General features: G+C 40.0%; 1 protein-coding gene and 3 non-coding genes across 4 annotated transcripts; 2 read left to right on the top strand and 2 right to left on the bottom strand.

Moving 5' to 3' along the window:
- Positions 1–12,935: 12,935 nt before the first annotated feature.
- Positions 12,936–13,007, top strand: trnad-guc (transfer RNA aspartic acid (anticodon GUC)). Its single transcript has one exon. It is a non-coding gene; the product is annotated as a tRNA-Asp (tRNA).
- A 298-nt stretch (positions 13,008–13,305) lies between these two features.
- On the bottom strand, positions 13,306–13,378 carry trnav-cac (transfer RNA valine (anticodon CAC)). Its single transcript has one exon. It is a non-coding gene; the product is annotated as a tRNA-Val (tRNA).
- Positions 13,379–15,715: 2,337 nt separating this feature from the next.
- trnav-aac (transfer RNA valine (anticodon AAC)) lies at positions 15,716–15,788 on the top strand. Its single transcript has one exon. It is a non-coding gene; the product is annotated as a tRNA-Val (tRNA).
- A 771-nt stretch (positions 15,789–16,559) lies between these two features.
- LOC128377158 (26S proteasome complex subunit SEM1) lies at positions 16,560–16,799 on the bottom strand. Its single transcript, XM_053337067.1, has one exon. It carries the CDS (start codon positions 16,774–16,776, stop codon positions 16,564–16,566), a length of 213 nt encoding a protein of 70 aa, XP_053193042.1. The 5' UTR covers positions 16,777–16,799; the 3' UTR covers positions 16,560–16,563.
- Between the last annotated feature and the right edge of the window lie 8,761 nt (positions 16,800–25,560).

Below are 25,560 nucleotides of genomic sequence, written 5' to 3'. Positions count from 1 at the left end.
CCTACTTTCATCCGTGGAGGGTTTCTCAGCCGTCCGTCCTTCAGAACCACGCGTACGCACACCAAGTGGAAGATCTCAGACAGCGTCGCAGATTCGGGCGGGGTTCGATGTTCCGGGTCGGCTGGCCTCCGTCAGACTGCCTTTTTCCGGTCGTTGTCCGCTGGAAGACTGTTCCTCTCAGTTATGATGAGTCGTAGGGTTGACAGACGTTTGTCTGTTCAAAAGTTCTCTCAGGTTGATGAAAGATGGAGGAAACGTCTAATTTAACTATTTCTCTTTCTGGAGAAATCTAAGCGTCAAAATCATCAAAAATGTCAAAAACAGGCTGAATGCAAAACTTAATGACGTGTTCACTTAAAGGGCCTTTTTCTAGACGTTGCTGGTGAAAGTTACAAGATTACAAAACTTAAGAAAACTTAGATGAAGGATAACTAAAGATTAAGCTAAGAAGAAAAGAAAAGATGGACAGAGCAAGACCGCTGGTTCGGGTCATGCTGAGTCCGGTTCAGGTCATGCTAAGACCAAGAAGGGAAGAGGACAAGAGGGCAAGAGGCAAGAGGCAAGAGGCAAGAGACAGCGTGCAGCTGGGTTTTGTCCCTTGGGAGGGCTGTTGTGTCAGCCAATCAGATTCATCACAGCTACTCTGAGGATCTAATTTCCAGCTTTTACCATGTAACTTTTCATCATCATCATTCATTCAGTATTTAATCCTGATTATAAAATGCATACTATAGTCTATTAACACAGAACACAGGATGTATTATTCTGTTATTAATATGACATCAGCTTGACTCATCAAGCTGCCATTCATTAAAACCTGAAGAGGATTAATATTATCAAACATAACACATAGTTATTCTACTTATTCCATGATAGATAATTGATTATCACCAAACTGTAAGCATAACATCAGTGTAACACTTTCTCACATTAAACAACATTTTCATACCAAAATTTAGTAAGTAAGTAAACTAAAGTAAGTAAGAAAGTATAATCACAGTTCTTCAAATACACATTTATCTATGATCGCTGTAATAGCTGTTACAGTGGAGGTTTAGGTAGTTGATAAGGATAAAAGTAATTGGTATTGTTTAAACCATACTTTTCACTAAGATGTTCTTATTCAAGTATTTAACACTAATTTTCCCATTCTCATGCTCTGTGTGGCTTCAGGAGACACAGAGGGGGGGAGAAGTCAGGAATGTCTTGTAATTTACGACTGTTGTTCTGTGTGGCTCTTCTCTGAGGAGAAGGAGTCTCTTTGATAAATTATGACGTCCGAAGGAGACACCACGTCTGTTTTTTCGTTACTTTATGTAGTTCTGTTCACCCTTGGTTGCCCGTTGGAAGACTGGATGGCTTACAAGCTTCTCATGAGACCCCTCATAAGACCAGAGTCTCCGGGTTTGGGGTGAGAAAGGCCATCTTCCATGCCTCGGGTTAAACCTTATGACCGGAAGAATGGGAAGATGGGACAAACCGGCTCATTCTTACACGGTGAATTATCACTTAATGGTCCCTTTGCAATTAGCTCAAAGCCTTGATTCTGTCCCATGGAATGTTAATGGATCTTTGTTTGTCCAAGAGAAAGACCCTGTTTGTCTCGATCAGAACTGGTTCAATTTCCTCATCTGAGGGTCAAAGGTGACTCTGACCAGAGGATGTTCTGAGCCGTCCTGATGCTGTGTTCACTACATATCCCCCACTTGATACAAATCTCGCCTTCGATGGGGAGCTTTGAATCACCAAGTTGAGGACATCCAAGGCGGCGAAGCAGGTGGCACATGATGACATTGCTATAACCAGGGTTGATGTCTTGGCAAATTCAATTATTCAAAACTGTATAACTACAGAGAGGTACCTGGGTATCTAGTGGTTAGACATTAAGGTGAGAAAATGAAAAATAATAATAACAATAAATCACTCAAGCTACAATGATTAACTTTATCAGTAATAATCAATAGTTGCTAAGTAGCTTGAGGGTAGCTAAACTCTAGTGTCATTTGAAAGTGTTGTAATGGTTTAGTACTCAATAGGGAGACATGAGGTAAAAGATACACACTATATACACTTACACTTGTCAACATAAGACCCATCATATCACAGCATATCAGACAGTAACATTGCAACCAGTTGTGTGTGAGCATGATCAACCTGTAGTACAACATTAAAATATTCTACTGTGCCCAGAGCCTTGAGCAACATCTCACTCTGGGTGTTAAATACCAAGATTGTGCCTTACACATTTCTGGATGGTTTCTGATTATGATTTTCGCTTGATTATTTGTTCTCGGATCCCAGAGATTTTAAACTGTAACTCATTCATACGCTGTTTGATGGCGTAGATGTTTATGGCGTTGACTAGGGTAAATTTTAACAAAAAGAGGACAATACACAGTTGAGGCTGTGGTTAGCATAGCCCCAATTAGCGGTTTCTCTTTTGTAAGTGGTTGTTTAACCTGCTGAGGTGAGCTCATAATTTGAACTGATTTGAATATTCACCCCCACTTGTACTCAATGGCAGAGTAATTGTAAGTGGTGAACTTAACTTAAGGTGGAGGTGTCACTTGGTTTCTAAGTGTCCTGAGTTTCAGACTTGTGGTCAGTTGATTTTAAGTTGCTATCAAAGGTTTCTGAAATTTTGAGGAGACTGTGATACAGGACAATTTATTTCCACCCCCCTGTTAGTGATTTGCACCTCAGGGTGTTTATGGACTTTATTCTGTTTATGATTTAACTGGGATGTGTTGTTTTCCAGCAAATCCCATAGGGTTTTTGTCTAGTTTTATTTGGTTAGGGCTGACCCATTTGAAAGTTGGTTCTTTCTGAGCATGTTTTGCTGTTCTCAGGCCAGTCTTTACAATGGGTTGAGCTAGGGTGTAGTTAAACACTTTGTCCCCCACTTGGAGTTTGTCATGGGGTGCTCTTTGGTAATAGTAGGCGTTTTGTTTCTCTGCGCTTTTGTTTCTGTGTTTTTGCGCGAAAGCAAAGGTAGCCTGACGGTGTTTAGTATGTGCTATCGCAACATTAGATTTGCCTGGTTGATAGGGCAGGTGTTGCGGACGAGTGGTTCGTCTGTCTGTCATTGTTTGACAGGGGGAGAGCCGCATTGTTTTGTGCGTAGTTGCTCTGTAATCTATGTTTGTTGGTTGAGACTGATAGGGGATTAAACAGTCTTTGCTGTTGTCTGCTATGTCTTTTTCCACATGTGGACAGTAGGTGGCTTCTTTCAGTGCACTGTCTGTGACTGTGGCATTTCTGTGGCTCACTTTGGTTAAGTCATGGGCATGCCTGCGCGGTACCCCCCTGTGCTTTCGAGGGACCACTGCCGAAGGGGAAGTGAGTGGGTCGGAAGCATCGACCAGGTTGCCCTTGACCTGTGAGACCAGGCCAGGAATGGAACGCGGGGGCGTGGCAGACATGGCAGGTAAGGACAGAAGGGGAAGAGAAGACGCAGTTTCTACATCCAGTGGACACCGATTGACGGCAAGGATCGAAGGGGTGGGTGGGTGGGAAAGAAAGTCTGTGTCATGTGGGAAAGAACTGGGCAGGGGCTGGCGGACCTGTGTCCAAATCTTCAGCCCTTTAAAGTCTATCAGAGGCTCAAATCGATCAAGGAAGTCTTTGCCAATGAGGAAAGGAATGTTGTTGAGAGGTGACAGGTACACTGGGTGTACAACACTCATTGGTCCAACGGTTATCTTTATCCAAGCTAATGCTGTCAAAGTAGTACTCGTGACAGAATACGGTTGGACCTTCGGAACACAAGTCCGAAGCTTCAAGTCATTGTTTGACTCGTGCATGATGGACTGCAATTTTGTGAAAAGTGCTGATGACATCAAAGTGATATCAGCGGCAGAGTCCAGGAGTGCTTCCTGTTCAAGGACATTTTCAAGTGTCAAGGATATGTAATGTTTTCGGCTGACTCCTTTCTCTGTCAAGTGACCCAGAAATTGTGTAGCTGGTGGGTCAGTAAGGATAATTGTCGCATCCTTGTGAGGAGGCGAAGCTTTTGGGTCTGACTGTACTGCCAAGACTGCAGTGGGGGAAAGGGATTTTTCACCCCCCTGATGTGGTTGGTCAGGTTTATCAGTCATAGCTTTTCGAGCCAAGTTCTGGGCTGGCTTAAGTTCAGGTTCCTTGAGGTTCAAGCAAAGCACTTCAACCACCTCGTGGGGCTGGTTGGAGGCGTGGTCAAGAGGAGTTGGATCAAGTTTCACAGAATCAATGACAAAGATGTCAGATTTTTGAAGTTCTTCTTCCTTTTCTTTCGGTACTTTGCGAAGTATACGTCGTAACATTTCAAGGTCTTCGTGACTGAGGTCTGGGGTTTCAGACTCACCTGTCACGTGGGAGTTTTTCTGTGAGAGAGTTTGTGAGTCATCGTCTCGTCTTGCATCTTTACGATTTTCCCTGTTGTTAGGTGAAAACCTGTGTTGGCGGGATTTCACAGGGTAAAGGTTCATGGTCTTTGAGTGACCTTGTATTCTATTAGGCCAGAATGGTCTTGTGTGTACACGACCTTTGTGGGTTCGTGGGGACCTTGACTGGCTAGATGACTTGGCCAACTGATAAGGTTGGGAGGCAGGCGCTGCCGAATTGTGTCCTATATTATTATAAGCCCCTTCTAGTTCCATGGGCAAGGACTCTGAGTCAGTGGCTAAGATGACAGGATTAGATTGTTTGATCTGAGATTGCTTTTGTTTAGCAAATCCCAAGGAAGCAAGTTCACGCAGTTGTTGGATGGTTGACGTGCGTGGATTTGCCATGATTCCAAGATGGCGACTGGTCCCAGGATGGAGGTTTTGGATGAAGAGGGTTTTGAAGTTCAAGTCTTCCTCCATCCCAGGCTCATTTCTGGAACCAAAGTAGGCCTGAAGGAGGCGATGGTAGTACTGTTGAGGAGATTCTTGCCTCTCCTGTTTGACAACCAAGGCCGCGGTTAAGCCAGACTGTAAGGTGTGGTCAGAAAACTCTCTTTCTAATGCCTGGCGGAGCAGGGCATAGCTGTTTCTGACATAGTCAGACTGTCGCTCAATAAACTTGCTAACGTGGCTGTTGGACGTGACCTTAATAAGGTATAGTCGGTCGTCAAGGTTAGCGTTGGGAAACTTTCGTAAGAAGAAGTCGATGTCCTTCAAGTACATGGTGATGTCATGGAAATCACCAGGAGTGGGTTCGAAACGCAGTATGTTACGTGCGATCTTGTCAAGGTCTCGATCTGAGAGACTGTGTGCACCATAGGTGCCTGATGGCAGGTGAGCTGGTGGAGGGGGAGTCATATTGGCTGGGTCAAAAGAATTTTGGCTAGCCCAGAAGGGAGCCGGCATATGTGGTGAGAAAACTGGCAAGGACCCACCTCCACGTCTGCTCTCCTGGAAAGAGTCGTTGAACACGTTTCGTCGTGTTTGATCTATCTCAAGGGAGTATTGTAGCTCTCTTTTAGCTGACATGAGCTCACTCTGAGTGATCTCCTGTTGTTTGCGAGCTTCTTTAGCGCTGTCCCTAGCTTCAGCTAATTGTTGTTTTAGCTGTTGATTTTGTTTTTCTCCGGCTTCCAGGTGGGTAGCGTAAGCTTGGTTTCGTAACTTTAAGTTATCAATTTCATCCACTGCGAGTTCAAGGTGGGTGTGGATCTCGTCTCGGGTCTTACTTACCTCACCCAGCTGTTCTTGTAACTCAACTTTTGCTTTGTTAAGTTCAATGCATTGAGCTGTTAGCTCTTTTTCAGCTTGAGCTGCAGATTGTTTGGACACCTCCAGGTGGTGTTTGAGAAGTTCATTCTCTTGTTGTAACTGCTTAGCTTGTTGCGCACGCGTTGCCAGATTGGCTCTGGTTTGTTCAATCAATTCATAGGCATTTTTGAGTCGTGCGGCTGCTACAAAAGCTAAGCTACCTAACATTTTAGTTAGTGCTTTATCTTTCAGTGGCTTGGACATGGACTTTGAAACAAGGCCAGTCATTATTGACACAACTTCAAAGGAGTTGGTTTGCTGGATGTGCGTTGCATAGCCAGGCAGCAAACTCTCAGTTATGTCTGCTAATGTAGTCTCCAAATTCTCAAGGGGGTCCTCATGGCTTGAGATTTCAGGTACAGTTGAAGAAGTCATGTCTAAATTTTGAGAGTTGGACATGACGGTGACTTGGTTAAGAAATCTGATGTTCAGGGAAGAATCTTAATTAAATTCTAAATTAATTTGTGTTAACTACACAGATTGAAGTTAAGATCTGTATATTACCTAAGTTGTTTGTAAACAACTATAGATAGACTTGTATATGTTTGCTGTAAAGCAGAAACAAAGAAGGATTATTATTATGATGGTTAAAGTTATTCAGTTTAATAAGTAATCCTTTGAAATTACTTTGGATAAAGGGTTCAAAATTTTACTGTTGTTTGCTTTGACAGTAAATTTAAAATAGTAAGCTTTGCTCCTGTTAAATTAATGTGATATTAAAGTATGGAAGCAAGCAAATATATTATGTGTAGTCATTTAATGATTGACCGTTTATTTGTTTTATGAAATAAATCAATCAACTTAAAGTGATGTGAGGATGGGAGGGCACATATGGATATGTGTGTACTGAAATTCAAAGTCACTTTTAAGAGTTACAGTTTAATTCAAATGTAAAACAATGTTATTTGTTAGGACTAGTTTGTACTAGTTTGCTGTAATGTTTACAAGTGTTATTAATCTTAAACAGATTTCACACAAATTTATTTCAATGGCAAAAGGTAATGCCAAAATTAGTAATTAATTAATCTGTTAATTAATTATTATCTTTAAACCAGATTTGAATAAATTGGTTAAAGTTCACACAGCTTCTTTACTTTTACATGGACAAAGATTTGCATCAAAAAGGTATTCAAACACAGTTGACCAAATCAGCCATTAGGGGGCGATAGGGATTTTATCCTCTCGAATTTGTGGAGCAGCGGAAGAGGAAGACGGAGGCAGTGTCGTCAGAGCTGACGATTTTAGCACCGCCCACTGAAGGTCCTCCGTTGCTAAGCTAAAGGCTATTCACTTTGATTCAGGACACAGAAAGAGCTTCACTCTCTACAAATGACCTCTTTTGGCCTTCTGAACAATAGATCACGAGGCTCGGCGGCCTCGTGTACTTTACTCTGTCTCTGAGCAGAGTGTTGGACGGCTCTCTGCACCGTCTTAAAGCACAGTTTTAAAGTTTCACCTCAGCAGCTTCAACAAACCGAAGTTACGTTAGCAACCGTTATTATTCACAGAAGTCTCTTCTGGTATTTTAGCAGCTAGCACTTATGAAGCACTAGTTAAAATAATGAGATATTCTCAGAGCTGGTTCAGCATTTAGCTGATAATGCTCAACAGGTCCGTTTAAGCAGCTATTTTATTTCTTAACGGTTCAAACCACAGCAGCTTTGGACAGGTCAGAGACGGGCTTCTTTTACATCCGTCTCTGGACAAAATGCAACTAGCAATTTAACACACTAGTCGAAGTAGAGGGTATTTTCACAGCGTTAGCGTCAGCATTTAGCTGCTACTATCAACACACGTCCTCTCTCGACGTAAAACAAATGTCTCAAACACTTGTATTTATTCATGAATCAACACGGGCTTTTCCCCGATGTAACACAGCGCGGTGTCGGGACACACCGAGCAGAAATAAACCTCTTGGCCAAACTACAACAGGCAGCTCCGGTTGTTAGCAGGCTAGTTAGCTAAGCTAACCGACAACGCAGAGGTTTTTAGGCAGGTTAAATTCTCTGGGACACGCAGATAAATTTACCAACAACTCAGAGCGGATTAACGGACTACTGGAACACGCAGATAGCCGTTATCCACCAAAGGCCTATTAATAATAAGCGTGTATTACGCTATATGCATGCAGACTTTGAAAACAACAACATGTGTAGGCTGCAGACGCTACATCTATTGTTTAAAGTCGATTTATGTGCTTCCTGCACTCTGTCGCCACCGCAGGGCGAGGGGTGACTTACGGCTGCGAATTAATTTTTTCCAGTTTCACAATTCAAATGCTTAGTTTAAATCATGAGTTTACAGGCTTAAAGATTTAAAGATGCTCACACACAAACCAGCAACAAGCAGAAAGTCAGCAACAGCAGAGATATGCCATGAGTGTTCATTCAATCGTCATATTTTCTTTGAAGTGAATACAGTGATATTAAAAACCGGCCTCGCTTCGGGGCATCAAAATAATGTAGCGTAAAATGGGTATATCTTAAAGATATTGAAAATAGCTCTCGTAATAAGGGGCACCACCTTCGTATGAAGGAAAAGATTTTCTTAATTGGTTGTTTGATTAGCCAATTAATAAATCAATAAATCATAATAATTAATAAATCAATACATTTCTGAATCAGTCAAATATCTAAAGTTCGTGGCTCTACGGTTCAATAGATCCCCTGTATCACTTCAAAGAATAGACATACACAATTGATTGAGTTTTATGGGTTTTATTAACTACACACTACTAATAAATGATGTATAAATAAATGTGATGATACAATGCAATATGAATTCAAGAGATTACTTGATATAGCAACATGAATGAAAGATGATGGTGAATGATGAATTTAAATGAAGGATATGTAATTATGTGGAAACTAAGAAACTTAGCCTATATAAGTTTTACTGAGCCTTACTCTTAAAGGAAATTTGAATTACTCGATCTGACATCAACCCTTGATTAATGCAATATTTGGATCCTACTTTCATCCGTGGAGGGTTTCTCAGCCGTCCGTCCTTCAGAACCACGCGTACGCACACCAAGTGGAAGATCTCAGACAGCGTCGCAGATTCGGGCGGGGTTCGATGTTCCGGGTCGGCTGGCCTCCGTCAGACTGCCTTTTTCCGGTCGTTGTCCGCTGGAAGACTGTTCCTCTCAGTTATGATGAGTCGTAGGGTTGACAGACGTTTGTCTGTTCAAAAGTTCTCTCAGGTTGATGAAAGATGGAGGAAACGTCTAATTTAACTATTTCTCTTTCTGGAGAAATCTAAGCGTCAAAATCATCAAAAATGTCAAAAACAGGCTGAATGCAAAACTTAATGACGTGTTCACTTAAAGGGCCTTTTTCTAGACGTTGCTGGTGAAAGTTACAAGATTACAAAACTTAAGAAAACTTAGATGAAGGATAACTAAAGATTAAGCTAAGAAGAAAAGAAAAGATGGACAGAGCAAGACCGCTGGTTCGGGTCATGCTGAGTCCGGTTCAGGTCATGCTAAGACCAAGAAGGGAAGAGGACAAGAGGGCAAGAGGCAAGAGGCAAGAGGCAAGAGACAGCGTGCAGCTGGGTTTTGTCCCTTGGGAGGGCTGTTGTGTCAGCCAATCAGATTCATCACAGCTACTCTGAGGATCTAATTTCCAGCTTTTACCATGTAACTTTTCATCATCATCATTCATTCAGTATTTAATCCTGATTATAAAATGCATACTATAGTCTATTAACACAGAACACAGGATGTATTATTCTGTTATTAATATGACATCAGCTTGACTCATCAAGCTGCCATTCATTAAAACCTGAAGAGGATTAATATTATCAAACATAACACATAGTTATTCTACTTATTCCATGATAGATAATTGATTATCACCAAACTGTAAGCATAACATCAGTGTAACACTTTCTCACATTAAACAACATTTTCATACCAAAATTTAGTAAGTAAGTAAACTAAAGTAAGTAAGAAAGTATAATCACAGTTCTTCAAATACACATTTATCTATGATCGCTGTAATAGCTGTTACAGTGGAGGTTTAGGTAGTTGATAAGGATAAAAGTAATTGGTATTGTTTAAACCATACTTTTCACTAAGATGTTCTTATTCAAGTATTTAACACTAATTTTCCCATTCTCATGCTCTGTGTGGCTTCAGGAGACACAGAGGGGGGGAGAAGTCAGGAATGTCTTGTAATTTACGACTGTTGTTCTGTGTGGCTCTTCTCTGAGGAGAAGGAGTCTCTTTGATAAATTATGACGTCCGAAGGAGACACCACGTCTGTTTTTTCGTTACTTTATGTAGTTCTGTTCACCCTTGGTTGCCCGTTGGAAGACTGGATGGCTTACAAGCTTCTCATGAGACCCCTCATAAGACCAGAGTCTCCGGGTTTGGGGTGAGAAAGGCCATCTTCCATGCCTCGGGTTAAACCTTATGACCGGAAGAATGGGAAGATGGGACAAACCGGCTCATTCTTACACGGTGAATTATCACTTAATGGTCCCTTTGCAATTAGCTCAAAGCCTTGATTCTGTCCCATGGAATGTTAATGGATCTTTGTTTGTCCAAGAGAAAGACCCTGTTTGTCTCGATCAGAACTGGTTCAATTTCCTCATCTGAGGGTCAAAGGTGACTCTGACCAGAGGATGTTCTGAGCCGTCCTGATGCTGTGTTCACTACATGTATATAATTAAGACTCAATACAGACGAGTGAAGGCAAGAGCAGAGTGTGTGTTTCTTCATCCCTCTTCCCTCACTATTTTCCCTGTTTAAGGGCACAGGTAAGTTCATTAGGGTAGGCATCTAGAGGTATTGGGTCGGCCATTTCGCGATATAGGGAAAGCAACAATTAAGATGTTGTGTGAGACAAGAGTCAGTAAACCAGTAAACCTGGAATTCCGTTAGCGCTTTTAGCACTTCCGGTCCCTCTTCTAAAACTCAGTACGTTTTTTAATGGGATTTTGATTTTTAAAAACGACGTATTAGTAACGTATTTCTAAAGTAGTGTAACAGTTATTAGCTTTCTGATGCTAACGTTAGCTAACTGCTAGTAGTTGAAAATTAACAAGCTGAACATAGTAGCCAAGCTAACAACTTCACTTTGATCATTTATGTTGGATTTTATGAGCACTGCTGGCAAACGGACATTTGGGGTTTTGTGCAATTGTAAAAATATTGACTAAGACGTGTGTTGCTAGTGTAATGTAGCCAGAGTCTGGTTCATCAACTGTCTCTAAGGTAGCTAATGCTAAGTTTGTTCCTTATAATTGTTGCTGCTCTCTTCATAACTGATAGTTTTCAGAGGAGCTGGTGTGAGCTGCTCAGATGAGGAGTAGGAGAGAAGACACAGAGGTTTGTATCATCTGTGTTTCTATCTATTTGAAGTAAAGTGTAAAATATCAACATAGTGTGAAACACCAGTTTTTCCAGTGTGTCTACATCATGATTTACTTTTCAGTGTACGCGTTGTTCATCTTTTACAGAGCCTTTTTGACCTGCAGCCAGGGCTGGTTTATGATGTTCTGATGATGCAGCAGGGCATCATGACGCTCCACCATCCACAGGGGCTCAACAGCCATGCCATACCTACCTCTGACATCTGCAGCAACATGCACCCCAGATTTACAGGAACATGCATCATTTAGAGATCAAAGGCAATTCAGTCCTGTTCAGTAGACTTCTAACATGTGTAATTAATCATTTATAATCATTTATGCTCAAAAGTTATTGTTTTGCCTATTGTTCATTAATGAGTAAACACATATTCTTCAAAAGATGATGTGTGGATCTGCTTCATTCACTAATAACCTCATTGTGGAACACAATAAGTTTGAAATGAATGAAAACAAAACTCCACTGTTGTACACATTGATGTATTACAGTTCTGTTTTAACATCTCAGATGTGGTTTACTGCCCCTTCAGTTTATAACAAACATATAAGACAATAGATCAAAAGCTCATCAAATTCAGAAACAATGACAATAATGACACCATGTAAGGTTTATGATCAGTAGTAACAAAGTAGCAGCATGCAAAGTGTAATTCAGTATGGTTTTGAGTCTGCTGTACTCAAAACCACTGATGAGGACGTGATGAAGAGTCTGAAGAGTAGCGCCTGGTGTTATTCCTCCCATCCTTCCTCCTTGATTGGATGGTAGGTTGGCACATGGGTGGTAAAGTGCCAATAGGCACTCTAATGTGTAGGCACCGGGTTGATTGGAAAGGCAGGCATCTGTGTCATGTCAAACATTCATCAGGGTTACTGTAATGCATACAGTATAATGAGGAATGGTAAATAATACAACTTACTATCACTAATTTAAGTTAGTAAAACAAATGGGGCAAACACTTTAGTCTGCTGAAGTACAGAATGAATGTAAAAACATGTCACTGTGCCTAAGACATAACCACGTCAGTGTTTAAAAGAACACTCGCTGGCTGACATAGCTGTGTGTATCATTGTTTCTGTCCTCGTTAGTGTAGTGGACAGTATCTCTGCACCTACGCAGCACTTTACTAGTCTACCACACAGTGCAGCAACTGGGAGAAATTTGGGGTTAAGTATCTTGCCCATGGACACTTCCACATGCAGACTGGAGGAACTTGGGATTGAACCACTGACCTTTCAGTTAGTGGACAACCCGCTCTACCTCCTGAGCCACAGCCGCCCATTAAATCAGAAGTCAGATTTTTTAGATGAATTATTTGGAAGCCTAAGATATTTCATCTCGTAGAATGAAAATAAAACCTTATAGAGAGAAAATACATAGGCTATAACAAACCATTCATTTAAAATTTAGTCATGTAAGTGGAATGACCTCCTCCCTCTTTTTTGACATCTGTGGATTCAATTCAGTCACACAGTGAGTGTGTTTCCTCACATCACAATATATAAAAAATAGTAAGATTGGCAGCCATTTTACACCTCCCTTTTTTTACATTGACATGGTCCAGTGATGGTGTTGATGGTGTATTATCTTGGTAAATAATCAGCAGCTGGTAGGAAACTCAACTGTTTAGCCAAACCGCGCTAAACCATTTCCCATTCATTCTCGATGGTAGTGCTGAACCAATACGGATGTAATGTACGTTCTGGCCACTAACGGCTTTTGGCGCTGTAACCGCTTCAACTCTGTCTGTCTTCCTCAACTCTTCATTCAGTATCAGTGACTGGAGAAGATGAAGGCTAACGTGTGTGATGGGTTGTTGGTTCAATTCCTCGTTAGTATAGTGGACAGTATCTCCGCCTGTCACGCGGAAGACCGGGGTTCGATTCCCCGACGGGGAGAATTTGCTTTTCTACCAGCTGTTCATGATTTACCAACACTAACAAAACCAACATATAAACATCATGCATGAGCCTCGCTGTCAAATGCAGTGAATGATAAACCTTTATTATAATAGTAATGTGGCAAATATAAGTACTACTAGTATTACTCTAAATAAAATGATAAAAAAATATTTATTTGTGTGTATATATGTGTTTGTTTGTGTCCGTATTTTATGAATTTCTACAAAGTTTATACTTTTCATTATTTATTTTTTCTACGTTGATTATATTTTGAAGAGAAAACATGGTCAAAGGATGTTTCCGCCCGGTTTCGAACCGGGGACCTTTCGCGTGTGAGGCGAACGTGATAACCACTACACTACGGAAACTCATATAAACACATAGAGAACTGTATTGCAAAACTTAGGCCATAAGTACATAAGACTTTATTAAGTTCTTCGGGTGAGAAGAGTGCCAGACCATCTTTTTAAACCAAAAGCATAACTTTTATGTTAAGCTGTGAAATACTACAGCAAAAGATATGCAACATGACGGTGAGCAAACTGTGTGGTGGGGGTCCTCTAATACACCGTTTTCAACCTTTTTTCAGCCAAGGTACATTTTTTTCATTGAAAAAATCACAAGGCACACCGCTTACTGAAAATGTTAAAAAATGAAACTCTGTAGCCTATATTAACAATATAAAGTCATTCATGTCAAAGTTTCTTGAATAGGAATAAAATAAACACAAAGAAAAAGGTATTTTATGATCTTATATATTTCTTCTTTCAAATAAAAAGTGCAATTAACAATATAGTAGGGCTGGACGATTATGGCAAAAATAATAATCACGATTATTTTGATTGATATTGAAATCGCGATTATCAAAACATGATTATTCATTGTTACAGCCATTTATTTATTTGTTATTTTTTGTTGTTTCACACTGTTGGTACTGGGGGTGGCAATGTGCTAATTTCCTGCAGGAGTGCATTTATACAGCCTGGCTAATGTGTGTGTACTGAGGCAAAACGTTTTTGACCGTGGCTGAGGTTGGCTGAGGTTTCGGAGCAAGTAGCATAATAGGCTACATGATCACAAACCTGAGGTGCTGTACATTTGCTGCTTATGTTAAGCAATAAATGAAGAAAAGCAATGAGAAGTGTTTGGACCTTGTTTTCTGAGAGCCAGCCTGACGCGCATCAATTAATTGCACCTGCGCGCGCACACACACCTGCAGTAAGTCTCAATGTAGCTACCCTTACATTCATAGATTTGAAAACATTTGAGCATAAACGCACCAATTAAACACACTAGGAAACTACTACAATGTCAGGCGGGATCCAAACTGAAATATTTAAAAAGGATGGACCGTGCAGAGTAAGAGATGTAATGTTAAACTAGCTAGCATGTCAAAAGCTTAACCACATGCGCTAACGTTACCGGGCAGCCTCGCATCTCAATAACACTAATGAAATATGTAACGCCACTAAAATGTGTCCATGCAGGCGCAGCCTCGGTTTAATTAAGGGTCAAAACTTCACAGTACAGACCTACAAATCTTTGGCAGCGCTCACCTTTTAACTTCTCCGGCAGCTATGCTAGGTTCAAGTTAGGTCTCTCTCTCTCTCTCTCTCTCTCTCTCTCTCTCTCTCTCTCTCTCTCTCTCTCTCTCTCTCTCTCTCTCTCTCTCTCTCTCTCTCTCTCTCTCTCTCTCTGTATCTTGCTGGAAAAGAGGGGAGCGTTGGATTTATTCATAGATGCACCGTGCCGGGTGGGACAATAATCGTTTTAACTTGATTATTACGTTTTTGAAATCGTGGAAAGCTAAAATTGATACCGATTAAAATTCAATGAATCATCCAGCCCTAGTATTACATGATTACTCTGCCAGTCACTAGACAGCACCCACACTCGACAATGGCATATTATTTGCAGAAAATAATTAATTTGTTTTCAAAAAATATTTTGTAGACCAATTAGGTGAAATTGGATGTTTTCTCACGGCACACTACTGTGCCGCGGCACAGTGGTTGAAAAACACTGCTCTAACAGGTAGGAGGGGCCCTTTACATGCCTGTGACACGGCCCACTGTCAGTCCCTCCATCATCATTATTACAGTCCTATGCTCACATGTGACTACATGGCTGGTTGAATAATGGGATGCTATCCTATAACAGTGTGTGACCAGTCAGGTGACCAGTCAGGTGACCAGCATGAGGAGCAGGTGCCAGGCTGTTGTAGTTGTGTATTGTTCTTCTACACACTACTGAGGCTCCTGTTTGTTAAATGAATAAATTGTTAAACTGCCAATATGTCTGGTTTCTGTAGACTTCAGTCATCCAATCCTAACAACACCAAATAAGAGTCAATAGCAGAATAAGCTGATCGGCATTGGCAGAGATTTGCCAAATTTTTCATGGACGGAACCCACAGACTCAGCTCTGCTGCTCATCCCATAAATACATGTTCCATACAATTGTTGCACCATTTAAAAGGGAAATAAACAGGCTTTCCAACGGTATAAGATTTATTACCAAGAAGCATTGTTACAACAAAGAAATAATCTACCAAACACAAATATACTTACTTTGTGTACTATGTTTATTTCCTTGCTTTGCATGCATTTTGATTTGGTCTCACACTTTGAGATGCCTCTATTATTGTTTGTATACTTTATTCTTTTCTTTTTTTCTTGATGTCCTGTTACATCAGCAGATGAGCAGTTTCCGTAGTGTAGTGGTTATCACGTTCGCCTAACACGCGAAAGGTCCCCGGTTCGAGACCGGGCGGAAACACTTATTTGCTTGCACTCACTCTGAGTTAAGCTATAAAAAAGACCAACTAGTGTGAAACATTTCATTGATGGTGTTTTCTCTAACATTCATTATAGAATAAATAAAACCTCACAGCTGATAAACTTTGTTTAACCTCTTTAACACACGGTGTTCCGTCAACGGGACGGGACGGATGTTAGGAGGTCGCCACACGTTCTTCTAAATGTTTTAAACACCAACCCTTAAACATATATATTCATGCCGTACATTGTTGGAAAGCTTAGATTGTCCTGATTCATTCAAGACCACTCACGAATTATATGGTTGCTCACAGCCGTAATAGTATTAGCGATTAGCTCGGCTAGCCACTCAGCTAAGTGAGAAAAGCTATAATACTACATACCTTCAAAGTCTTCCCTTTATCCACAACGATCATCTTATGACTCAGGACTTTCTGTACAGCTCGCCAAATATCCATTCTTGTGAAATATGAAATCCGTTTCCATAAAACCGAAGTACTTTCCTCAATATGTCCATGTATTTAGTCCAACACGTAACGTAATAACACAAATAACAAACCACATACGGTCCGTTTACGTCATTTCCTGACCTGCACGTCCATCTCAGAGTACACGTGACTAGATGTTTACTTTTTTTTTTTTTTTTTTTTTTCTCCAAACACTCATCATCATCAACATTTCTTACAAATAAAAAATAAACTAATTAACACCCTCAGAACCATTTCTGGTTTCTGGTTTGTGGTCGGCCAGTAATATTCAAACATGAATGTCAGACGCTATGACGTCTCCATCTTGTAACCATGTTTTTCCAGCTCCGCTCTCAGCTGATTTGAGAAATCATCCTCTACATTGTCATCGTCCCAGTTGTCTTCCCAAACATGAGCATCCTCATCTTCATCCAGCCCCGTCCAATCCTCGGCTGGGAATTCTTCAAACTCGTCGTCCTCCTCCAGTAGACCGAGGTCCACAGTCTGTTTTTTGTCTGACATGTTAGCGACTCACCGTTGTATTGCTGTGTCAAGAAGATGACTACTTTTTTTTTTTTTTTTTTTTTGACTAGATGTTTACGACCGTGAGCCTCTCCTGCTTCTGACGACACCACACACAAGCCAATCGGTGTTTAGGATTAGGCAGTACATGTCTCCAAAGCCAATGAGGACATGTGGCCGACGACAATGACGACATGGCTTTGATTGACTGCTGTTCTAGCCTATGGAAATATTCGGTGAAATGAAGTTGATAACCTTTTAGCCAATAGTCTGAGGTTTCCAACGGTGTATCACACTAAGCTATCAGTTTGGCTGTCCATAAACAAACTCCAAGCGTAACTGGCGTGCGCCCTGTGCGTAAAAGAGTTGAACCATATATCATTACGCACTCGGCATTTTGGTACACAGTTGGTTCTTCTTCGACTTGACATATGACTTATAGCAAGATAAACAGATAGATAGATAGATAGATAGATAGATAGATAGATAGATAGATAGATAGATAGATAGATAGATAGATAGATAGATAGATAGTTAGTTAGTTAGTTAGTCAGATGGTCGGTCAGTCAGATAGATAGATAGATAGATAGATAGATAGACAGATAGATAGATAGATAGATAGATAGATGGATGGATAAATAGATGAATAGATAAATAGATAGATAGATATGGCCAAACAAAAAAAGGCTATATATAATAATATAATATATAATAATTAGAATAATAATATGGTGTCAGCTTTCATTAGAGACCAAGATTTTGATTGTAGGCAAAGGGGTTGTAAAGTTATAGGTGATTGACTGCGATTTTACAGATTTGGTAACCAAGTGTCCATTTGGAGTCTCCAAAAAGGACCTAAGGAAAACGCATGGACATACCTGTTGAAAAATAACTCTGAAAAATTCATCTTTTGGTCTTTTGACTCCAAATTTGGACTGAATGAAGCCAAGACATGTGGCTGTGGCCTCATTGTGTCTATATCCTGCTGAGAGGTCCCTGAATGTCTGTACACATGTCATTGTAAAGGCAAACCTATGGGCGAGTAAACAACCCCATCATTGTAACCTCTGCCACTCTTTGTCAGTAAGTCACAGAATCACACAGACACTTTTACAAGAATCCTGAGAGTGTTTCCTTTCCAATGATACCAGACACATCTCTGAGTCTATGTGGGATCTGTGCTGCTCACAACTTGAGCATGTCATTTAGGCTAACAACATAAAAAATAGAGGCGTGTATTAAGTGGTTAAAACAATGCCTAATGCCTAATAAACTGCTTTATTCAAGCATTTAGTTTCTGTTTTATTGATTTAAACCTCAATATATTTCTGTTGACAATGTACAACACTAATTAAACCTGCGTTTCATCCTTCATCCAAAATGTATGAAGGAGTGATATCACATTTCCTGCTTCCCTGCAGCTGTCAGACTATACAATCAGCATTGCTCCCTGTAAACCTCAATAAAAAAATCCTATTTAACACACACACACACACACACACACACACACACACACATATATATATACATATGTTTTTTGTTTGTTTTTTTAATTTACCATGACTTTATTTCTGTGTGTGAATGATACAGGTTTATGTCTTGGCTGTATTTGACAGGGAGGTTCATGCATGATGTTGTTAATGTGTTGGTTTTGTTAGTGTTGGTAAATAATGAACAGTGGGTAGAAAAGTAAATCCTCCCCGTCGGGGAATTGAACCCGTGACAGGCAGAGATACTGTCCACTATACTAACGAGGAATTGAACCATCAACCCCTATTAGCATTTATTTAAGTACTAATTATTATGGTTGCTGATAATATTTGAATTCAGGACAGTTCTTCATCCCTTGTATGAATTCTTTATGAATAATAATAATAATTATTATTATTATTATTGTTGTTGTTGTTATTGCTATTTTGATGTTCCGTGGAAACACAGTGCTGTGATAGGCCCACTGATTTTTTTTAAATTATGAGATAAAATATGATAGATGTAATATTAGATTTTATGTTGAATAATTGACATGTTATGTTACTTTGTGATCTGATGAAAAGTCCTACAGTACAGTGAAGACTGTAAACTTCATTTAACTGGAGGAAATATGGAGTGGAGGGAAATCATATGTTTTAATGTCATTAATGTCTTCAGGGGTCAGTATCACATCTTCTTTTCTCTATGAATCATGTTTAGATATTATCACACACTTTCCTGAAAATACTTCTGTTCTGTACATACTAGCATTCAACTGACACATGTTTCTGTTGATGAACTTATTATTTCAATCAAAGAGTGTGTGAGTTCTCAGTCTTGTAATAAGTGTTTTGTGTCTGTAGTTTTATTAGACACATGCTGTAGATGATCATGGAGGTCTCTACACAGTGATGAGGACACATTCACAAACTCTTCACATTTTATTCAACTGTTATATAAAAGTTATGTTATTACATAACTGCCCCCCCCAGCTTTACATCACTGATATAGTTTTGTTGTGTGCTTTATTTCACTGCTTCATTCAGCTGCTGTCGTCCTAAATGACTCTTACTATGTTCAGTTCAGAAAGCTGATCTCCAACCAGTGTTTTTTTATTTTTTTATTTTATTTTTTTAAAGTTGCAAGGACAGTAAAGAAAAAGGGAAATAAGATAATGAACAGACAAGACAAAGCAACCTATGGAAGTATATCGCTGCCACGCCAGAAAAAGAAAAATCAGTATCAGTAAACATCCAAAGTTCATTGTTAGAATAATTAATATTATTATCATTATCATTATCCATATTATTATCATTATTATTATCATTATCATTATTATTATAACAATATACTATTTATCTCTTTAATGCTGATCTGTTTCTCTTTTTCTGGTGTGGCAGCAATACGTTTCCATAGCAACAGAAAAATAAACTAGAAAAAGTAAAGAGAATATACAAAGACTGCAACTTCTTCTCCTCCTCCTCCTCCTCCTCCTCCTCTTCCTCCTCTTGCTTGTCCACGACCTACTCTACACTCTCCTCCTCACAGGACAGCACATGACGCGTCTTAAAGTTCTCATACACCTCCTAAAAACTTCCCCACACATGTTGTTGTTGGCAGCAGCAGGAGGAGGAAGAGAAGAAGTCAAGTCTTTCTCTTCAACATCTGGCCTCTGTTCCTTTATGTCTCTATTTTCAAGGAGACCAGTGTCAATCTTTTGTGGGACACGATGAAGGGATGGTGATCGAACAGTGTCTAATGTTTTTCTCTGTCTTCTATTTGGTCCTCTCCTCCTCTTCAGGCAAGTCCTCTTCTTCCACATACACCGCCTTCTTTTCTTCATCCTCCACTTCTTTCTCTCGCTCCTCCTCCTCGGTGTCGGACTGTGTGTTTTCTGTCTCTCCTCCTGAAGGTCCTCCTTCTCCTCACTGGACTCTTGGTCCCCAAAGCCGTCATCTGGCTCCTGTTCATAATAATAATCACTAAACTTACCTTCATAGTTAAACTCGTCATCGTCCTCTTCCTCCTCGTACTCCTCCACCAGTCTTGTTACAACGATCTGGTTGAAGGGGATTGGAGCCGACAGATGTTCAGGGCTGCCGTAAACCTGCAGTTTCAAAAGAAAAGCGTCAAAATGATGATTTTCTTGTTTGTATTTGATAGTGAGAAATGGATTTACAGTGTCAAACAGCAGCTGGATTTAAAAAGTGTACCTCAGTGAATCGGTGGGCCACTGAGCAGAGGTACGGCAGCTTTACGGTTGGTTCCTGGTTCACCTGGTTCTCCTGGTCACCCTGGTTCTCTTGGTTCTTCTTGTCACCCTGGTTCTCCTGGTTCTCCTGGTTCTCCTGGTTCTCCCGGTCCTCCTGGCACTGCTGGGCTATGCTGGCTGTAGAAACCACAGCAACAACCATCATGCATTAAGTTAAAGAAAAGAGAAAATAGTGTGTGTGTGTGTGTGTGTGTGTGTGTGTGTGTGTGTGTGTGTGTGTGTGTGTGTGTTGGCACTTACAATTAAAATGACTGGTGTCCTCCTCAGTCCTCAGCTGGGGGATGAATGGAGGCTCTTCATCCATGAGGAATCTCCAGTAGACACCTTTAAAAAACGGGTGAGCCTTCACCTCTCCGGATCCTCCTGGAGAATAAGTGAGACAAACAAAATTATGAATGAGCTCCCATCCTGTCTCTATCCACGTCTTCATCATTAGTGAATGTGACACTAACCTGTCCCCAGACGTCGCTTGGCATTTTTCTCCAGGAGAAGGCTGATTAGGTCCTGTGCAACAGTTCCTTGGGCTGCTTCCCCCTCCGGCCAGATGATGTCATCTGAGAAAAAACAAAAAGCACATATCAGTAATCCAATAACAGAATTAAAAGTGTAACTTCATCATAAAAAACAACAACAACAAAAACACTGAATCTTAAAACAAGTTTAAAGTAAAAGAAACAAGAAATTCAACCACGTGTCAGTCTTACTTTTGGTAAAAAATGGTGCAAATGTCATTTCAAATGACATAATACCAACTATTAAATGTACATTTGAACAAATCTGATGCTGCTTTTAAAACTATGTTGAAGACATTTTTGAACATCTTGACAACCCTTATTTGTCACTGAGCCAGAAAGAGATGAACTGAAGTAAAGATTCTTACCTTGAACCACGTGGTCACAAAGGTCATCAACGTCAGTCCCGTCAAATGGAGGTTCACCCACCAGAAACTCATACAGGATGATACCTAGGGCCCACCAGTCCACAGGTTTCCCGTACCCCACCTCTAGTATGGCCTCTGGGGCCATATAACAAGGAGTGCCTGCTGTCTGAAGGGAGGAAACACAAAATGATTAGAACAAGGATCCAGGTTTGAGCTCAAATAGCACAGAAGAGAAAAATCAAAGACTTACTTCTTCGTCCGTGATTTCCTGCACGATCCTCATAATTGGTGCTTGCTCAACATCTTGCGCTATGTTGAGTCGACCTATCTTTGAGAGGCCAAAATCAGCCACCTTGATGTGGCCGGTTGAAGTGATCAACATGCTATAACAGAGAAAAGCAGAAACATGTCTCATGTTAGATTACATACCAAACTCTAACTCTACATGTCAGATTGATGGGACAGATTGATGACTCACTTTGCAGGTTTCAGGTCTCTGTGAATGATCCCATAGCTGTGGAGATATTCTAGGGCCATGGTGGTCTCTGCTATGTAGATCCGGCTCATCTTTGTGGAAAAGCGCTTCCGTTCCTCCAACAAGGAGGCACAATCCCCACCTAGAAGGACAGGAGACATGTTCTCAGTGTGTGTTGGGTGGGTAGCATGGATGGGCTCCATAGATAATAGAGGAAAGTCAGTTTAAAGCTCATTTATCTGTTCTATCCCTGTCTAAACAAACAACCTTCTTACCTGCTACATACTCCATCACTATACGGAGGTCTCTGTTGGTCTCAAACGCGCAAAACATTGAGACAATGTACTCGTTTTCTGTGTAAGAGAGGATGGCTCTCTCCACCAACACCTGCCTAATGTCTTGCTCTCTCTTCAGGTTCCTCCAGTTGATGATTTTCATAGCAAATGCTTTCCTGGTTGCTCTGTGGCGCACAAGGTTCACAGATCTGCACAAGAAGGAAAAGGAAACATGATCAGCTTCTACTACTGAACATCAGCTCTGATTTAACAAGAAACTAAAACATGTATGATGTTTCTCTGTGTTTGGACTGAACTCTGTGTGGAGTCCAAACAGTCTGTTAGAATGTAAAGAAGTCTTACTCACCCAAAGCTGCCACTGCTGAACTGCTTGATGATCTCAAAGTCACCCTCCTCTGGTTTTCTGGGTGGAGGGCAACACACTGAGCGGGTCTAAATCAAACACACAAAAGTTATAAATGAGTCAACTAAACACAATAAAGTATGCACTATAAACAAAGGGATGTGTGTGTTTCTTAAAATCAGTTTGGAAAAAAGAAACATGGTTGAAATTGAAACACATACTTCATGGAGGACTTTCTCAAGCTTGTCCTGGAGCTGGATGAAGAACTGAGGACAGATCAGTTGTCTCTGGACGGTGGACTCACATAACATTGAGAGGTCCACTAGCTGCCTCTGAATGAACTTTAAAGCATACGAAGCCTGGAGCAGACCGCTATCGCTGAACTCTGTTACTGTGTTCATTTTCACTGAGACTGATGGAAGGATGGAAGAATTTACAATCAGGATCATTATTACTGTTTTAAGCAGCAGTTAAAAATGAAAGACTGTAAAAGTTACATGAGACAATTTGAAAGGATGAAACCTTAAAAAGTCTGAAGTTTGATATTGAAAGTCTAAAAATGTCTTAAAATGTCTGAAATCGTAGGAGTTAAAGTATTAAATCTGATTTGAGCGTAATTACATTTGTTCAGTTATTTACGTTATTTATCATTAATATCATTATTTTCTGATTATTTTACATAAAGAAAGAAAGAAAGAAATACTTACTACTGATAGCTGCTGCTGAAGTCTCAAGATAGATGTTTAACTCTCTAAAGTTAGTCTTTTTAGCTTTTAACTCACTGCTACTGAACACAAACCTGACTGTCTTCTGTGCTTCAATAACTGGAATGAACAATCTGTCATCTGCTTACTGAAAGTTCCAAGATTCTATGATGTCATGCATTGTACTGTGATGTCATAAAGCTCATTTACATATACCAGCCAGCTCATTAGCATATTTTAGAACACTCACAGACACACACACACACACACATATATTTCTCCATAAACTCTGCACGTGTGTTTATTGTTTAGTTTCACTTAATAAACATTATCTTTACTAACATTTTAACAGCAACACAGTTCTCCTCCTCAGATTAACAGTATCTCAGAGAAATGTTCTCATCAGGTGTGTCGCTTCCAAAAAGTTTCCAAAAACAGTTTTCAGTTCATTTGTTTTGACTTCATATCTTCATTTCAAGAAAAGTTTAAGTTATGTCACAGATCTACTAGAATTATGACTCAGTCACTGATAATTCTGATTAATCAGACAAAACTTTGAGTTAGCACAAGATTGTATATATTAATGTCAGTCTTATTGTGACAATATATATGGAGATATATAATACCTGGTCTGCAGTACAAGTCCTGTACAAATTCTAATATTCAAATGAAAGCTCAATGAATGGAATCAGTACATTATTTTAGTCCTTTTTTCTTTTCTTTTATGTTTTATTACATGCATGCATGTAAATTGTTGAATCACGTTCGCCTAACACGCGAAAGGTCCCCGGTTCGAGACCGGGCGGAAACACTATTTGTGGGTATTCAGTCAGAGTTAATATGAAATTGAACAAATAGTCATCATTCATATGCAGCAGCGTGTGACGCTGGTTATACTACTTGAGGGAAAACCATAGACTGTATAAAAGAAAAAGAACACCACTGATCACAAGATTCTGTACTTGTACAATGATGTTCAAATGTGTAATAAAGTTTTGTGGTTGTAAAAAGATTTTGTGCCCGTGTAAAAACACTTTGTGCATGTGTAACACAGTTTTGAAGGTGTAACAATATTTTGTGCACGTGCACTCTACTACCCATGTGCCACCTACCATCCAATGAAAGAGCAGCCGCGATCTGAGCGCTTAACTTCAGTGGGCACACATCATAATAGTTCCATAGCACACATTATGTGGTAGTTAAGAATTTAAAAATAATTTGATTTTCCAGAAACATAATTGTATTCCTTTTCAGCGTTATGCATTGTGTTCCACTTCTTAACACATCATTTCATTGTTATTTCAACTAGATTGCTAAGGTTATTACTGTGGCGAATATGCAGCCAGAGTGTAAATAATACAAATAGGTAATGTGTGTTCTTTGTCTGGGTTGATTATGCGTCGTTATGGTCTATGCTGGTTAAAAATATAATTTACATTATTTAGAAAACCATAGAGGATAACTTAGTTGTGGAAACTGTGGTCCTGAGACTGATTTTATTCATACTGGGAAAATGTGTGAATTTGGTTGTACTGTATATCATTAAGACTCAATACAGACGAGTGAAGGCAAGAGCAGAGTGTGTGTTTCTTCATCCCTCTTCCCTCACTATTTTCCCTGTTTAAGGGCACAGGTAAGTTCATTAGGGTAGGCATCTAGAGGTATTGGGTCGGCCATTTCGCGATATAGGGAAAGCAACAATTAAGATGTTGTGTGAGACAAGAGTCAGTAAACCAGTAAACCTGGAATTCCGTTAGCGCTTTTAGCACTTCCGGTCCCTCTTCTAAAACTCAGTACGTTTTTTAATGGGATTTTGATTTTTAAAAACGACGTATTAGTAACGTATTTCTAAAGTAGTGTAACAGTTATTAGCTTTCTGATGCTAACGTTAGCTAACTGCTAGTAGTTGAAAATTAACAAGCTGAACATAGTAGCCAAGCTAACAACTTCACTTTGATCATTTCTGTTGGATTTTATGAGCACTGCTGGCAAACGGACATTTGGGGTTTTGTGCAATTGTAAAAATATTGACTAAGACGTGTGTTGCTAGTGTAATGTAGCCAGAGTCTGGTTCATCAACTGTCTCTAAGGTAGCTAATGCTAAGTTTGTTCCTTATAATTGTTGCTGCTCTCTTCATAACTGATAGTTTTCAGAGGAGCTGGTGTGAGCTGCTCAGATGAGGAGTAGGAGAGAAGACACAGAGGTTTGTATCATCTGTGTTTCTATCTATTTGAAGTAAAGTGTAAAATATCAACATAGTGTGAAACACCAGTTTTTCCAGTGTGTCTACATCATGATTTACTTTTCAGTGTACGCGTTGTTCATCTTTTACAGAGCCTTTTT

Source organism: Scomber japonicus, chromosome 17 (genome assembly GCF_027409825.1).
Source record: "Scomber japonicus isolate fScoJap1 chromosome 17, fScoJap1.pri, whole genome shotgun sequence".
In the NCBI taxonomy this organism is placed as follows: domain Eukaryota; kingdom Metazoa; phylum Chordata; class Actinopteri; order Scombriformes; family Scombridae; genus Scomber; species Scomber japonicus.
Note: the sequence above shows the minus strand (reverse complement) of the source record. Positions and strands in the feature narration are given on the sequence as shown.

What these genes read in the sequence shown, in the direction of transcription:
- LOC128377158 (XM_053337067.1), bottom strand. Translation starts at nt 16,776, where the DNA reads ATGTCAGACAAAAAACAGACTGTGGACCTCGGTCTACTGGAGGAGGAC.